Raw genomic sequence first — 18,706 nt, 5'->3', positions numbered from 1 at the left:
TTATTTCAGGCCAAGCTTGAATTTGAAAATTGAGAGGCCGAATTAACTGTAATAAAATTTGTCAATTAATGATCGCTATTGTCTCAGAAGTCAATTATTCATCAACGTCATTTATTAGTTATTACAAGTTCTTTAGTTATGGGAAATTATTTAAGTAAAATTATCTTGGTAAAAATTGAAATAGTAGAAGCATTTGTGTAATTTAGATAGTCAAGGTCATTTTGGAATATATGTAGTTTGAATATTTAATAAGGCTTGTTAAATTTGTAGAATTTGAAATTTGTAATTTTATAAAATTAATTCTAGGCCGTTGGGCTAAATTCAATTAATTTAGTAAATTTAGTGAATTAATTTATTGAGAAAACTGTTAATGAGTTTAGTTGAAAAATTTTGATAATGAATTAAATTAGTGAATTTGGTATTTTGTATTAAAGAAATGTTAAGCGTAAAATTTCAGGAATTTAGAGAATTAGTAATTCGGATAAAGTGGGTATTAAGTTAGCGTCCGGTGGACGATTTTTGTATGGAATTTAGTGAGTATTTAGAAACGTTGTATAGACGCCCGAGACGGGGGTACAACGGATTAAGTTAGGAAACCGCTGCGTAGACGCCCGAGTCGGGGGCGCAATCGGGAATAGGTTTTAATCGGTATTCCGTCAGGTTGACGAGGGAAAATTTAGATTTTAAGGTATTCCGTCGGAGTGACGAGGTTTGAATAAATTGGCAAGGGCCAACGTAGGTGAGAGGTTCTCACAATTAAGTTAGTTATAAGGAAATTGTTAAGTTTGTAGATTGATTGAATAAATTATTTTAAATTGTTATAAATAATTTTTCTCAGTTTTATTTACAGCCTTTCTCGGACTTCTCACGACCCTGTCTTTTCCCTCTCATGCTTCCCCAGTTTCTGGGACACCGTGTCTAAAATCCCAGTGGCGCCCTTTCTAAAGAGGAAAGGGGTAGCTAACTGAACCTGGGCAAAACCCCCTGGTTACAAAACTCTGTCAGATTTCAATTATTTATTCGTTGAAATATTTACTCAATCACAGATGTAGAAGAGTTGAATTCAGTTTTATGTATTTAAGATTTAAAAATTATGGAGCTGTAAAGACTTATGTATGTTTCAATTTATAAATTTCTTGTACTTCAATAAGTAAAACCCTAAATTTTGTTAATCACCCGTATAACTTTTATACTACCAGCATGAAAGCATACAGATATGTGGGCCTAGCTAAATACAACCTAGCATGACTAGATCTCACAGGAGAGATAATTCTATACGAACAAATATTGTATATTGACTGACGTCGATAAATATAATCATCTATTTGTCATGCTCATGCATAAGAAATCATAATTAGTTATAGCATATTGGTCATATTAATTACCATATCATCTACAATAATAACAAGAAATTGTAATTCATCAATTTCAGTAAACATGTATTATACCCCAGTATACTTATTTTATTATTAAGGATCGACTGAGAATACTCCAAAATATTAAACTAAAAATTAAAAAAAAAATTATAATAGGCGTTTACAAGTTGATTTCATAACATTCAGAACACACTTTATCCCGTCAGTCTTAATTGGTGTTATAAGCCGCGATAAACTAAACAAAATTAGTTTTATTTTATAAGCAAGTCAAATGCTTAAAACTATGCTAGTAATCAAAATGGGTTATGAAGGAAAGGGCATGGAGATCAATTTATGTCGTAACTCTTTCACATGAACGTTTTCTCTGCATTGTAACTGTTATTAAGCATCGCTCGACGATCCAGAATAATCATACAATTCGTTTATTTCTATCATGTTTACTCTTATACTAGATCATTCATAGCGCAATGAAATTTAAACGCATACTAAACACAGTTTGTAATTCAATGAGAAAAGAAACCTCTTTAAATTGAATCTTCAGTGAGCTATTACTGCAGTTTACAACATTTATTTGTATATTAATTTATTTTTTTTTTTTAAACCAATTAAAAATAATTGTTTGTTATTCTCTTTAAGTAAAACGAAATACTTTTTATCATGAAATTTCAAATTACCTGATTTTGAATCTCATAATAATTTAAGTATTCATTAAATCGTTTTAGGTAGATTTCTTTAGAAATCTATCTGTTGTTTCCGGTCTCATGTCGTAATTTTAAGAAAATTTTGTTATAATATGTTTCATTTCATCGAGTAATGTCGAAAAATAGCATTGGCTTAAGAGTTCTCTCGCGCCATACAAGAGAAAGAAATTTTTGGGCGAAGTTATATATATCTTATTTAAAAACAACCAATTTTCTTGATTTGAGAATCAATTTCTTAATTTGAGAGAAATGAACAACTTAAAACAAGAATGTCATTTTGAAGAAAAATTTTTCTTGAATCAAGTGATTTTTTTTATCAGTGTATAAAAATGTTTATCAATTCTATTAATCTTTACGGCAAAACGACAATGATCTTTATGCTTACTCCGATCAAAAATATATATTAAGCTGAAGTTATTGAATTCATAAATCACGGAAGATTTTGGAAATCATGCTCCACTGTTTCCCGGATTTTTTTTTCATCTTAAAACAAGTTTTTTTTTTAGTGAATCATTAAATAACATTTTAGAATATGCAATAAAATTTAATACGACATTTCTGTGAAGAAACGATTCAGAATTTAGTAATTTATAATATTGTGAACCTAATACTTCTTATCATATATATATATGATCATATATATGCTATGAATAAGTGTAATCATACAATCGATGTTTAATCATTTAATTTATGTGGGTATATTTTATCTGTTATTTATTTATTAGTTAACGTAACGCATTATCTAATATAATAAATAAATATTATATCTTTATATAGATTACACATTTAAAAAAGTTTAGAACTAATGTATTTTTAATAGAATCATTATATTGTATCATAATAGCAAATGGTATAATATGCGTTGTAGTTGTTTATTTTTGAAATTTTTGAGCTATATTTTTGAGCCGCCCGCGATGACAATTTTCAAAAGCTCACATTTTTTTAGAAAAGTTATTGTGGTCGATCCGAATATCGTTGTATCATGAATCATGACTTTGCTGCATTATATATATAAAAGCGAGTTGTGGGTGCAAGTTGTGGGTCATAACTTTTGAAGCAGTATATCGATCTAGATGCAGTTTACAGTTCTCAAAACGGGATTATAACGAGTTAATTAATTCGAAGATATATTTTGTTGAAGGAAAAATTTCAAATTATGAGTTCGTCAAAATGTTTTTTTAACTTTTTCGACGAAATTCTAATCAAATCTTTAGAGTTTATGATCATCACGTTAGTTTTTTAAAAAAATTGCAAGACAAATCAAAATTTTCAACAACGAGTTTTTGAGCTTAAGAATGAATAAAAATTGTAGTTTTTAAACTCGTAATGCTCAACAGGCTTTTGTGCTCAAAGATAGAGTAAAATTCCAATACGCTTGACCCGTTGGTTATAGCGTCTATACGAACATTTCCGAAAGAATTGTCAGGCAGTGCGTAAATAAATATGCATTTATTCATCGAATAAAAGGTTCTTGTTTGCTTAAAAAACTATAAGTTTTAGGACATGCCGTTCTGGCACATTTCGTTCGGGCATGCATCCTAATTAATTGATTCAACCTAAAATAAGATGCATATCAATGAACAGTCAATCACTTTAATGTTTCAGGACCATCCTTTTAATGTTAAGGGTCGGGATAATAAATACGTTTTATATCAATATTTTAATGTTATTTAATTCTAACACACAATGTAAGAATCAATTTGAAGTCAGCAAAGCACGTTCGTAACCTCCAACAAATATATTTTTTATTCTCTCGCGTACGTGTTCGATTTAATAGGATGCAGTAACGGTGTAATCGTGAAATAAGATTGTGTTGCAATATCGTCGATAGACTATAAATTACGGAAATAAAAATTTGAATAGAGCTACATTACGGTTATATTATTAACGTTAGCTGCTTAATAACTCAAATTACTCAAATAACATAAATTTTCACGTTAACAAAACAATTACATTTTACTTTTAAATCAATTACCGTGATGATGATGACGTACATATAACATAGAAACCATAACCATAATATTGAAGCTATTCCATTATTGTATAGGAACTTTTCCAATAAAGTATGGGTATGGTTTCCATAATGGGTATAGGATTGATACCTATAATGATCTTTTTATCATAGAAACTATTCCCATAATGCTTTGGAAGAGTTATTATAAATTTCTTGTAGTAATCCAAACACTTAGCAAATAAAAACTAGGCAGTAAAAACCACAATTTTTTTTTTCTAGATAATTGCTGATACTCATAACATTTTCAAGTGTTACGAAAAATTAAAATCATTGTTGCATAATAATAATATTTATGGTAATTTTTGCTAGACTAACGTCTTTGTCAAAATTATCATTGCAATTACAATTCACGCTCCTCGTTGACTAACTGACTGATTCAGTAACGGCCATGAAACGATGAACACCTTACAAGTAACTAAGTCTTCACCAACAAATTTTTATTTTTTATTTAATTAAATTTAAAAGTTTTCAATTTATCTCATTGTCTCTGATATTTAATACTTGATACGCAAAGAAAAAAAATTACATTTCAACCAAGTATTTTATGATATTTCTCATCCGTTTTATTTTTTTTACTTTTTATTCAGAAGTCGTTTATCTTACCGTTCATTTTATTGCAAGATGTTGTAAAAGTGTCATGGTCATAATGAAAAGATTACAATCGAAATCTGTAGAGTTTTCTACAGCCGTTGTTGATTCACGCAAGATTATGAATAAAATAGAGATCTAAGATTCTTCGAACGGCAAGTTAAAATTATAGAAATTCTCTTTTTACCCTCTATTAGTCGAAATAATTAGTGAGTCCCTACAAGCTATTTCTGTACATATTTTCCCTCCATAACTCGAAAAATTAAATTTTACCTCTATATCTCGAACTTGGACAATGCCATAGATAGAGAAAAATCGAATTATCTAAAGCAAAAAAAATGATTGACTTTTTTTAATGCTATATTTTTTTTATTTTAAAGATGTTTTAAAATAATGTTTATTTATAATAAATAAATATATGTGTGGCGTCTCTGGAAACTTGAATTTTCATCTATTTTACCCCATTAACTCAAAATTTATAAGAATGAATCTCAACCTCGTTATGTAGAATCGAAATCCGCTTAAGTCAAAATCCTCTATAACTCGAATTTTTTTGCCTCTCCCTTAGAGTTCGAGTTATAGAGGTTTTACTGTACTAGTTATTGCGGCTTTATATTAGATTCTTTATAGGTTTTCTCTTTTAGAGCAGCAATGTGGCTGCCTTAATTACGGATAATTTACAAACTGCTGCTTTGTTTTAATTCTATTTAAACTTTATAGATTCTTGATATTCTCATCTTCTATACAACTTATTAGTTCAAATGAATAATAAATGAAAAAAAAGTAAATAGTTGAAAAACTTTGAATATAATTTATGAGTCATGATCCTTTTTTTTATCGCTAACAAAACTGCAGCAATACAATAAACTTTTTGTTAAATGATTACTTTTTTTAAATTTAAGGACTAAAACATTATAAATCAGATTTGGCAGTGATTATATTGAGTCCTAAATAGTAAAAAACTACGATGATAAATTTATGAATAAAAAAGTTATTTCATTGCGATAAAAATTTCTCGCTATGTTAATATACTTATTATACTTTATTTACTTATTATACTTTATTATAGTTAATCACTTTCAAAAAGAAAAATTATTTTTTGCCAGTAAAAAAATTTTATCGTAGTGAAATAATTTTTTTATATAAATTTATAATCGTAGTTTTTTATATTTTATAAAAGGGATACTCCATAAAAAATCGGCCATTTCTTAAGTATGACTCCGCAGATTTTTTAAAAAATTCCACATGTTTTCAAGGCTAATTAGAAACAGTTTTATGAATTTTGTTGACTATTCATTTCTGATATTTGAATTTTCTTTTAAATTTAATTTTTCTTAACTTCTCGCTGTGAAAATCAATAATTTTAACTCTCTTAAAATGAATCAGTGGAATTTCACTGTTTCACAGCTATAAGTATACCAAGTGGCATACCAAGTGGTATACTTATAGCTGTGAAATAGTGAATATACCACTTATTTCCAGTAATTTTCACTGTTTCAGATTTAAAGAGAAGAAAGTCGGAAATTTATTGGTTTCACTTTGGTTTTCGAAAATCGAGTTCTCATCAGATCTTAACCTTTTAAGGTTCTAGAAAGATATTCTGACCATTTATGGGGTTTCTGTATGACACACACACACACACACACACACACACACACACACACACACACACACACACACACACACACACACACACACACACACACACACACACACACACACACACACACACACACACACACACACACACACACACACACACACACACACACACACACACACACACACACACACACACACACACACACACACACACACACACACACACACACACACACACACACACCTTTAAAAATAATAATAAGTTAAGAAAATAGTGATGGTCAATAAAAAAAAAGACATTTTTATAATTTGACGCGATTCTCGATAAAAATCTGAAATTACAAAAACTTTATCATTAAATATCTCCGGAATTATTAATTTAAGTGACTTAGTGCTTTTTTGTAGAAAATTGAATTTTTTACAGGTTTGTTTTTTTATATCTTTTCTGTAGCTCTTGTCATTCACGAGATAAATGCGAAAAACGCGAATTTCATGGAAAAATTAAGTTTAGAGGCCTAGTACTACCTCGCCAGTTCGAGTTACGGCTTAGCTGCAATAAACACTTTTGTAGAGGATTCAATTTTGAAACAAATCCGTCCATGGTCGAAACGATGCTATAAAATACCACTGAGTTGAAGAAATTTAAAGATAAAAAATCAGAGTTTCTGTGTTATTTTAATGGGAAATCTTTATACGCCTTGGTCGATGACTATATTAATATTAAGGACCCAAACTTTCAGGGAATTTTTTTTTTGGATACTTGCACCAACATTTCACGATGAGACTGAGAAAAAAAAATAGTTGAAAAAAAGCACCCTAAAATATATAAATTCAATTTTTGAAAAACGAAGTAAAATTAATAACTTTTTGATTTTCGAAAATTTTTTATCTTCTTAGCGGGAAGTTAAAAACGGTCTCGATACGTCAATTTTTTCGGGAGTTGCGACTATATACAAAAAATGACATACATGTATGTATGCATACATCCGGACGTGCACAAGTAGCATCGTAAAATGATTTTTAGAAAATACAAGATTTTTTATTTAAAATGATTTCTTGATATACGTCTTCTCATATTATCATATAAGTTCAACATGGTTATGATAGAGGGACTTTAAGACCACAAAATTACTTGATTTTGATATGTTCGACTTAAATCACTACCTCAACCGTTTCGCGTGATGCGGCGTGCAATACGCTATTACACTCAATCACCACATAGGGTTAGCTTATTAAAATATACACCGTTTTCCACCCCGAAGGGAAGAAAACGATTATTTCGGGTCTTGCCAAAGGCTTGACCTTTCGGAGATTACCCACTGCATCCTTCATGTGTACACATCAAAATTCCCCTTCAAGCCAATTTTTACATCGGAAGGACTCAAGGGAAAGAAATTTCCCCTCTGAGCCGCCCCTATAGTCATTTGCCGGCCAGCGCGACTAGATTCGCGGATCGGTTTCCCGATTTATACTTCAGTACCACTCCGAAAAGAGCCGGCAAGGCCTTGCTCAGGTCAAGCCTTTAGCAAGACCCGAAATAATCGTTTTCTTCCCTTCGGGGTGGAAAACGGTGTATATTTCAGGTTTATGCCTTTGGCTTGACCTTGCGGAGAGGTGTTTGGATTCTGCCGGCTTCCATAGCGTACTGTGACCTAGAAAATAAAACTTATATATTTTCTTAAATAAATAAGAAGAAAGGAAACCCAAAACTGAAAATACAGAACATTTATTTACTTCAATGAACACAGATTAATTAAAAATAACTGTCAATGAGATATTAATTACTTGAAAATTAAATAACTAATTTAACAACAATGAATAATTGCTCATAGCGGATTAAATACCGGAAATAAAATATTCTTTGACTTACTTTTTGGTTTTTTAACAAATTTACAATAAAATTTTAAAAAATTCTTTGAACCATTCCAATTACCGCGTTTTAATATATCTTCCAAATCAACATTTTTATCAAAATTGTATGAAGCCACCGCTGATCTCAAAGAACCTGGAGAAGCTTTAACCTTTGAAGCTGCGAAGATCGTTTTCAACCAGCCAGCAATAATAGTCCGTGATGCCGCTTTAACCTTTCCTCTCGTTGTAATGAACAAACTCATTAGACCCGGAACCGCCTTTCTTCTGTCAGCTGACAACTTGATGAGACAATCAATCCAGTATACTAAGTCAAATTCTCTGTGACTCATTTTCTTTAGTTCCCAACCTGACTGACGATGATTTGCAGAATCGGTTTTTGAACCAAAAACTGGCCAAAAAATCCTCGAATTTTTCTTAAAAATTAAATTATCTGGGGTAATAGACAATAACGTAAGATCATGGACTCTTCTTCCTGAAGCCAACATTAGCAACATTGCTGTGTGTCTAGAGACTTCAAAAATACTTTTTTCATTTGGAGGATTTTCTTTTAGCCAATCAATGATATTCTCGATGTTCCAAATCTCTTTCCGTGGAACTATACTTTTCGCTGTTTGAATGCTGATTGCTTTTAGCATTGATTTTACCACAGGATGAGAACAGAGTGATTTTTTCCCGTCAGGATCTACCAAGGTGCTAACCACTGACTTTCTGACCAAGATTGTTTTATGAGACAACTTTTTTACCTGGAAAAGATAAGAGAGATATGCTGCTAGCTGCTGTGGATCTGGATTATTTGGTATAACATCATTGTCCTTACACCACAGCTTCCATTGATTCCAAGAAGAAGCGTAAGTTTTCCAAGTAGAATCTCTCCAAGCAGATTTAAGAAGATCTATATCTTGGATGGTCAGACTTGAAGTTAATTCACCCCACCTCGTATCTTCCAAACCTCCAAACAAAGGTCCTTGATGTTGTGGGGAGGTAAGCCCGTTGACACATCGATCAGATGACGCTCTAGGTTCCAAAGGAGAAATGGGGCTGCCACGCTTCTGCTTTTCAAGTCTGCTCTCCAAAAGGTCTTCTCCCAACGAGGAGCCACCACCAGAAACAGACCCTTCGCCTTGTTCAGGTGCTGAAGAACCTTGGGAAGCAATGGAGGTGGAGGGAATACCCAAGCTAAATCCACTATCCAATTCCTGCAGAACGCATTTATGAACCATGCGTTGTGGTCGTTGAAATCCATCGATACGTATCTCGGTACTACCCTTGATTCGCTCGAGGCAAAGAGATCTATCTGAGGTACTCCAAACTTCTTGAAAATCAACTCGGTTGCACTGCTCTTCAGATGCCAATCCTGGAGAGGGAGACCTCTCGACAGACTGTCCGCCACACAATTGTACCGACCCGGCAGGTAAAAAGGGATCAATTGAATCTGGAGCTGATGTAATTCTATCAATAGTTGTTTGACCAACTTCTGTAAAATCAGTGACCTTGTTCCCCCTTGCTTCCGAATGTATGCTACAACCGTCTTGTTGTCGGATTGTAGCATTACAACTTTGTTCCTTAGGGCTTTCTTGGACATTCGAATCGCAATCAGTACCGTGAACAGTTCCTTGCGATTGATGTGCCAACTCCCTTGTTCTTGTATCCACAATCCTGACCTCATCACGTCGTCCAGCTGGAATCCCCAACCCTGGTCCGAGGCAACCGTTGACAGAAAAACTTCCGGGTCTTTTTTAACAATCTGATTGATCTGGTGCAAGTTCTTTAACCACCAAGCACAATCCTCCAACGCCTCGGGCGAAATTATCTTCGATGTTTTCGGCTGAGCCTCCGGGACTTTCCGGAATGATCTTTGTAGATTGCGGGAAAAAAGACGTCCCAACGGAATTACCAGAGATGCAAAGTTTAATTGGCCCAGTAGAGATGCTGCTACCGTCCAGTTCCACTTCTGAGTCTCGATTATCTGCTGGATTATCCGGTGGATGCGATTTATCTTGTCTTCCGGTAGCCACATGATGTTCAATTCTGTATTCCACTTGATTCCCAAAAATTCTAACTCCTTTGTAGGCTCCAATTCCGACTTCTTGAAGTTGATGACCCAACCTAATTCCTGAAGAAGTTCTATAACCTTTCTGATCTGAGTTTGCAAAACTTCTTTGCTTTGATTCGCAAACAAAAAATCGTTCAGGTACACCAGAACCCTTATTCCCAGATCCCGAAACAGACTCGTTATCCAGTTGCTTACTCTGGAGAATGCCAGTGGTGCTGTCGCCAGACCAAAAGGGAGACATGTGAAATTGTAAACCTGGCCTTTGTAAGATACGCAAAGATATCTTCGATGACTTGGTTTTATTGGAATATGGAAGTATGCCTGAGATAAGTCCACTTTTGCTAGAAAATCGTCTTTTTGAAGAAATTGTGGGACTTTCTGTTGATTTGTTAACCGAAACTTTTTTGGAATCAGGTATTGGTTTAGCTGGAACAAGTTGAAGATTTGGCGAACTGAACCATCCGATTTTGGAATCAGGAACATTGGAGAGATGAAGCCTGTCAAATCGCTGGTTAATTTCAAGGCTCCCAACTTCAGCAACTCTTTTATTTCTGTGGACATTCGAAACGATGCTTTTGTGCCGAACTTCTTTTTGTTTGCTTCGGAAAACGGAACTGATACAGGTTTTTTTACAAACGGAATAGTGTAGCCTTTTATCAACTTCGAAATGTAATCTGGAGCTCCTAGATTGCTCCACTGGGGAATGTAATATCTTAATTGACCGGCCTGAAACGGATAGTCATGCCTTATAGGTACGACGATCTCTGCTCTTGCTTGAGTCATTTCTTTTGAAATCTTTCCTGGAGTCTTTTGATGAACGTCGACGAAAGGAATTGTTACTCGTAGAATGTGACTTCGTCTTCTTTGCGGAAATATTACCGGAACCACCTGGCTTCTGAGAGAAGTTACCCTTGTTATTATAGTAAGGTTTGTCTTTCAATGGTTGACGAAAAGTCGGGAAAATTTTAACCAATCCACCACGTTGATCTAGAAATTTCGATAAAAGTTCTTCATTAAACAGATGAGTTACCGATGGAGGAATCTCAGCAAGCTTCGCCGCGTGATGAACGTCTTTCGGCTTGAACACTTTTCTTCGCATTTCAAAAACTTCTGCTCTTTTAGCACAAGTGAATTACAGAAGATCATCAGAGGTTTTTTTGAAAGGAGATTCTCCCACGAAGACTTCTTTGATGCTCTCGTAAGCCTCTGGGTGCTTAGAAGCTAAAGTTCTCAAGCCTTCTTTCAACTGTTGCCTTTGCTTCAGCAACCCATGCGTTATTGTCCCAGCCATTTCATCCATGTGTTCCAGCAAGATCTGATAATACGATTTCTGGACTACATTCTCTAGTTGAGGATTAACTTTCAACGTGTCAAACACAGGAGAAGCGTGGAGCTTCTTCTGTACTTCCTTATAGCGAATCCTGTTCCAGCTTGCTGATCCAAGTTTTTGACAAGAGATACCTTGCTCTTTAATAATTTCCGAAGGTGGAGGAATTGTGGGCTCTTTCTCTTTAACTTGCGGAACCAAAGATAATGCCTCCAAATCATTTGACTGCTTAACTGGTAAATTTTCCAACCCCGGTGGAGTCCAATTTGAAATTGCTGAGCGATCATCTTCAGAGTCTGACTGTGAATCACTTTGCGACTGTCCATCACCATCATCATCTAGCCCGTCTTCCTCTCTATTATTCCGCCGGTTCTCCTTTAAATCATCGATTTTTTCCATTAAAATACTGAACATATTGTTCATTTGCTCTTCTAACACAACATATTTAAATGTTTTTGCTCCAATCATCTCTATGCCACCAGCCGATCTTTTCTTAGACCTAATTTGTGGATCCTCAGTCTCCGTATCCTCCGAGTCTTCATCACCCACTCCTTTCTCAGGTTTTAACTCCTCAGCGGCCGCTTTACGCGAAATATATAAAGGTTTCACTGCTTGTGCCGCATGCAAAAAAATTTCTGCCTGAGCAGCTGAGCCTTTCACCTTATTGACTAAGCATGGAGGACTTATAATGAGCGCACGACAAAAAGACCAACGCAGCATATTAACCTTGAAATCTCGGTATTGCTTCTCCGGAAGGTCTACTGCTGAGGGGTTGAAGGCTTTGGCAATTCCTACAGTAGAAAGAGCGAAACGCAATTTATTCAAAATCTGCGGATCGACTTCTAACTCTGCTCCAAATAAATCTTCCATTGATGGATTTAGAGTTCTCCAATTTTTCCACCCAACAGGTAAAGATTCTTGAGCTAAGAGTTTCAAACGATCCAAAAGTAGATCCTCTTCCTCAGTCTGCGCTGCATCCTCCAACAGCTCCTCCATTGTTATCCAATCCTGGTTATCCATCTGGAAGACCATAAAGTTGTCAATAAAAGATACTCAAATGATTATGCTCGAGAGAGAATGTCTGCGAGTCACGATTAAACGCTTTATATTACATTTAAATAAATGTAACTGTAGTATGGCTAATTTAATTGAGCCGATACTACTACAATAAGGCTGAATGTGATCTCCAGCCTTATGCCACAACCGCTCGCGACTAGTATCAGCTGCGGCTGCGACCCGGTTGAGCCGAGCCATCATGTAAACCCAGCCTCAAACGTGAGCTTTTACGTCTCGATTAACGTTTCGGCTGCGTCTTACGAGCCGTCACGGCTGCCGCTGCGGCTGGCGAGCCGAGTTCTCTCTCTTTTTTTTTTTTTTTTGGGTTCCTGTAACATTAAAAGAAAATTAACATTATGTACACTTACCATTGTAATTAAACTATTCGGTCACAATACTAAATTATTAAAACTTTAAACGAACGTTACACAACGTTTTTTATTTTAACATGTACACACTACAAGAAACAATAGCGTACTGAAGTATAAATCGGGAAACCGATCCGCGAATCTAGTCGCGCTGGCCAGCAAATGACTATCGGGGCGGCTCAGAGGGGAAATTTCTTCCCCTTGAAACCTTCCGATGTAAAAATTTGCTTGAATTTTGATGTGTACACATGAAGGATGCAGTGGGTAATCTCTGAAAGGTCAAGCCAAAGGCATAGACCTGAAATAGTTAATAATTACTAGCAACCTGCAGTCACTATCCGATTGCCGAGACTTACGAATTATGAATAAGAAAACTTTGGCTTAATGATTTTTTTATATTTATAATCACTCTGTACATAGTTTGGGTACTTTTTAAATAAATTTTAAAAATTATAATTCTATCACAAGAACAATTGAAAATAATTTAATGGACAAATGTGACCGTACAAATTAATAGAACCAAAAAATTATTAAAAACTCCAAAAAATTAGCATAAAAAATTGACTATCACTGAAAAATATATAAATCCGTGAAAAGGCACTAATTTTTGTCTCGACCTTTCCGATGATATCAACTCAAACTATAAAAATTTCTTTAGAAATAATAATATGCTCGTCACAAAAATTTTCTTTTTCTCTCAATTACTTGAATCATAAATAACTTTCGATAAAAAATATCAAGCCCAATTTACAATAAAAATATACCCATTTCTAAATTTTTCTTAGTTTCTTAGTTATATAAATTACATAATTTTTGACAGATAACCACATTCATATTTACAAAACAAAATAAAAAATTAAATAAACAAATTTTGTTTATCGCTAAATTCGAATCTATTCATAACTACTTCAAAAATTTATCATAATAAACAAACTATTTTAGAAAAGCATATAAAACATTGAAAATGCACAACTTCAGGTCAAGACCTTTCCAGCGATACCAAGTTTAATCATAAAAATCCGTTTTATCATATAAAGACATTGGCCACAAAATTTCGCTTATTCTCTTGATGGTATAGATTAAATCAAATTTGTGATTTATATTATTTCAACTGGTAACCAATTAATTTTTTCTTGAGGATTCAATCAACTTGGAATTGGATTCAAAATATTAATTGGTTTAACAAAGAGTTATTAAAACTGAAATATATATTTCATAATTACAAGAAAAGAAAAATAGAAAAATTACAGTATATAATGTAATGTGGCGTTTCGTGATGAAAACTGGAAAAATTACAGTTTCAGATTGTAAGTATTACAGATTTTATAAGAATTACATAGTAGAATGTAGTATTTACATTGAGAGCTCTGAAAATTAACCTTCAAAATTTGAATTTAGAAAAATATTATTTCGAATTGTAATTTTTCTAGTTTTGAATACGGCGGGACACTTATTACTATTTATAATGTAATTTTTTGATTTTTCTGTTTTCCGTGTAACTTTTTGTCGTAAATTCTACAGTATCAGATAGGTCTGTGCTTACTTTGGCTTATAAGCTTGAGTTAGGCATGGTTAAAAAGCTTGGACTAGATTTTACAACAATCATCTATTTCAAATACATTAATAGTATATTACACTACTAAGGCCGAAAGTTGAATTTTCGGCCCTGTGCGTCATGATGCCCGAGGCGAAGCCGAGGGCACCATGACGCGCAGGACCGAGATTTCAACTTTTGGCCTGTGTAGTGTATACGATTTTTCTTCATAGCCGGTCGAAAGTACGTTATCAATTTTACTTTTTTTAACTTCAAGTGCAGATAAGTATGTCTTGATGCCTGCCCCGACATTTGTGGCACGAGCGAAGCGAGTGCTGCTGGTCGTAGGGGCAGGCATCAAATACATTCGAAGAGTCAAGTCTGGTTATATTTTTTAAAAATAAATTAATTTCATTTTTTCAAAGATGTATTTATTTTCATTAGTTTAACAAACTATATTAGTTATTATAAAATTTATCAAACAAAACATATTATAAGCGAAAAACTCTTATTGCATTTTTTTAATCGTTTCAATTTTCTCTTGAATGATCGCAATTATTAATAATCCTTCCATAAAATACACAGTTTTCAAACTTGATATTGGAGCAGTTAAAAATTATATCTCCACTGAGTATACAGTTTTGATAATTCATAACTTGATTATTCAAATTAAAATTTTTAGATGAGCATTCTGATGATAGTTTACTGGTAGGAACATTATTTTCAGAAATTTTTCTTATTTTTAACGGAGGTTCTTGCACTGACTTTAAATAATACTTTAATATTAAATTAACAGATGACAAAACAACATTGATAAATATTTTTAAGGTTAGAGATAGCAATAGAAATTATAGCGGTTAAGAATTTGCTATAATGACGGAATAAACAGTCCCTAGTTACAAGTGTAATTACGCATGAGAAATTCTTTCCTCCCGCCGTTACAGAGGGCGCGCGTGTACTTCTCACAGGGAGTAAATGTTAAACTTTCTTTCCTGCCATTAGAGAGGAAAGTACGTATTTTCGACCGAGGTATGAAGAAAATTTGTATTAAAAATATAAAGATATTATATCTAACGCTTTGGTTTGTAGTTGAAATAGACTATATATTTAAATTAATTACCTCTGAATTACTGGTAGCAATACTCGAAAGTCCTGGTGACATAGTACCACCGGTGAGGTCAGGGCTGGCTGAAACACCAGATACCTGAGAAAGGAATGACGATGTATGAGAGTAAGATGCAAGACTGGGATGCTGTCGCTTCAGTTGATGATGCGTTGGTCCCGGTGGAGCACTTTGAACTGTAATTGGTCCTTCAGACATTCCTATGTTGTCTGATGCAATACTGGTGACATTTTCACCTTCAGTACCTCTACCAGAATCTACTATCTTCTGTGCGGAGTCGTTATCAGTTGACCAAAATGAGTCGTGAAGATATTGTCGTACTTGATTTTTCTGCTTTTGTACCACATGGTAACGAGTTGGATTTTCTAATAGTGTATGCACCTGTAACAAGTTATAATGCATGAAAAAAAATAATATACTATAAAAATTGAATAAACTTTCAATTTAAATTAATGAAATTCAATTTGATTGAATTTTTTCAATGAATGTAATAAATTTTATACCTTTTGCAGTGAAATCATATATTATTAATAGATAATTGTTTTTATAAGTTAAGAAGGGGGGGGGGGCAAAATGGGGTAGGGCGGACAAAATGGCGTACCCTAAAAATTTAGAAAAAAATTATTTGTCTTTAACTAATTGTTATTCATATGATTAGAAATAAATTTGAACTCTATCTTGCACTTGAAAAAAATTTCATGAGATCTGAGGTACTAATAATTGTCCATCAAAAGAATCATTTTTGAATAACTTTTTATTAACTTAGTAAGAACTTATTAAACAACTAGCTGACCCAGCAAACGTTGTTTTGCCATATATATTGTTTCTCTATTTTATTAATTAGGTTTTAAGTTTATTTCTAATATATTTCGTCTCAAATTTATGATAAAGAATAACAAATTGAGAACAAATAGGAAGTAACGTATAGCAAATTTGATGCTAACGGAGTATAGGGGAGAGGGAAAGTGAGGTATACCGAGAACTCCACTGTCCATCTTACAGCAACAAAGACTTATTAAAAATAGGATTTGTAACAGATGAAAGTTATTTGATGGTAAAAGCTAAAAATTAATTTATTCTGGATTTTTTTTAAATTTTCCTAACTACGAAATAAACTGAAAATAGTATCAAAAATCGATGAATAATAGCTTAAATTAGCTTAAACCCTCCCCCAAAAAAGCATGAAAAAAAAATTTTCGTTTCAGAAATATTATTAAAATATCTCGATGTGATTTTCTAATTATCGAAAATTTACGTTTCATGTTTTTTTCAAAGTTTAATTTTCTTGACGTTTTTATAAAATTATTATAAATTTAATTGTTACGCGGTTAATTAGTATTGAATAGATATTTAATAATACACTAGTCACAAAAATTAAGGGATATAAAGAAAATTCTAAATTTTTGGGTGATTTTCAACGAACTGTAACTTCGAGGAAAATTATCGTACAGCAAGAAAAAACGAAAGCAAATTGTGGCTTCAAGTGTCTAGTTTTTAGATATCACCATGAAAATTTCTTATCATGTTTAAATCTCGTGAAACCCTAAGGAAACTACAAAAAAAAAATTTATAAATTCTTTCTCGTCGAAAAAAAGCTTATGGGCTTAAAAAAATTTTGTTCAATTATTTCACTTAAAAACTCTCGTGGGAAATTGAACCCCCTTTGATTTGACGTAATCAAAAAGCCTGCACGATGATTTGCTACGGAGTTATCGTCAATATCAAAGCAAAAAAGTTCTTTTTAACTTTGATAATCAAAAACTATGGGGATGATAATCGTATAGGAAATCGAAGGAGAGTTTTGAAAATAACGCGAAATTTCCTAAGAAATATTTGGATAACTTGGTATAATTTTGGATAAAATGGATGAACGAAGGATATAGTCAATAATTTTTCAATCTCAAAGTGTCATCGGAGCCATCGTGTCCCAGAAAAAAAACAATTTCAATTTTCTTAGCGGGAAGTTAACAATTTTTTTTCGATTTTCTGCAAAATTTCGACTAATTTATTCAAAATAAAAGGAAAATACATGATTTGTAAAAAACCACAAAAAGAAATAACCTACTGAAGGAGACCGTCGTGCCTCACCCTCCCCTAATTAAAGCGCAAATAAATATTTATTATTTGCAATCAATAATTACAAAAAAAATTCAACATTTTTTCAGAAAATCCGACGTGTACTTCATAAAGTAAAATATTTTTTTTATTTTCGAACCATATTTTTAGTCAAAATTACAAATATTGCAAAATTGCCAATAAGCTATTTCAGATTAAACTTTAACATTAAATAATTTTGAGCCGAGTGAAATATGCGAAAATCGAGCTCGAAAATCTAAATTCTTCAAAAACAGTTCTTTCAGATATAAAATTTGATAGAATCATAGATAATAGCGAAATTCGTCGCACTTTAAGTTAAGCCGATTTCAACTTCACTTATGAGACCTGCAATTACTTCAACTGAAACTTTCAATTCTTATTTCAAATTTTTTTCTTCATGTTAATTATTATTCAATTTTGGAAGAAAGCTACGGGAATGTTATAGTGATTGCACATTGAAAGTTACAATGAATATTAGATAGAGTAATCACATTGATTCAAGGTACAGGCCAATCCGATGGAATTTGGAATCTGTGCAAGTCAAAACAATACTCCAATTTAATTTCAAGTTTAGATCTAAAAATACAATTCTATTCAATTCTAAATACAATGCTAAGTGCCAAGCGAAGCGGGCGGGTAACAGCTAGTTTTATTTATAAAATCGGATCTATAAGTTTTAATATCATTCTAATTAATGTAAATATTCATGAGAACTTGAAAAGTTGAATGCATTGAAATAGTTTGCTCGATTTTTCTCAACTTGATCAAAATGCACAGTCCCCTGGCATCAGTCCCTTACCATGTTATGTCACCAATTTCGGGAAAAATACTAAGATCTCGAAAAAAAAAAATCTGGAAAACGGTTGACCACAAAGGCCATCCCTGCAACTTTCCGCTAATTTCATATCTATATGGGTTGACTCGTAAATGATCGTCAGATCACTATACATTATATCTTCTCTATTATATATAGATATTCATGATTGAAGTTCTTT

At 33.0% G+C, this 18,706-nt stretch overlaps 1 protein-coding gene across 2 annotated transcripts in view; it reads right to left on the bottom strand.

Moving 5' to 3' along the window:
- Positions 1 to 18,706, bottom strand: part of Mitf (transcription factor Mitf) — a 104,308-nt gene that overhangs the window by 33,796 nt on the left and 51,806 nt on the right. For both annotated transcript variants that reach the window (XM_074250494.1, XM_074250485.1), the window contains exon 3: positions 15,612 to 15,995. In XM_074250494.1, the coding sequence (XP_074106595.1) occupies positions 15,612 to 15,995 (384 nt within the window). The remainder of the gene's footprint in view (positions 1 to 15,611; positions 15,996 to 18,706) is intronic.

This window comes from Cotesia typhae, unplaced genomic scaffold (genome assembly GCF_013202065.1).
Source record: "Cotesia typhae breed Kobodo isofemale line unplaced genomic scaffold, CoteBio_Ctyphae contig_119, whole genome shotgun sequence".
In the NCBI taxonomy this organism is placed as follows: Eukaryota; Metazoa; Arthropoda; class Insecta; order Hymenoptera; family Braconidae; genus Cotesia; species Cotesia typhae.
The sequence above is the reverse complement of the archived record's forward strand: the minus strand, read 5'-3'. Positions and strand labels throughout refer to the sequence as shown.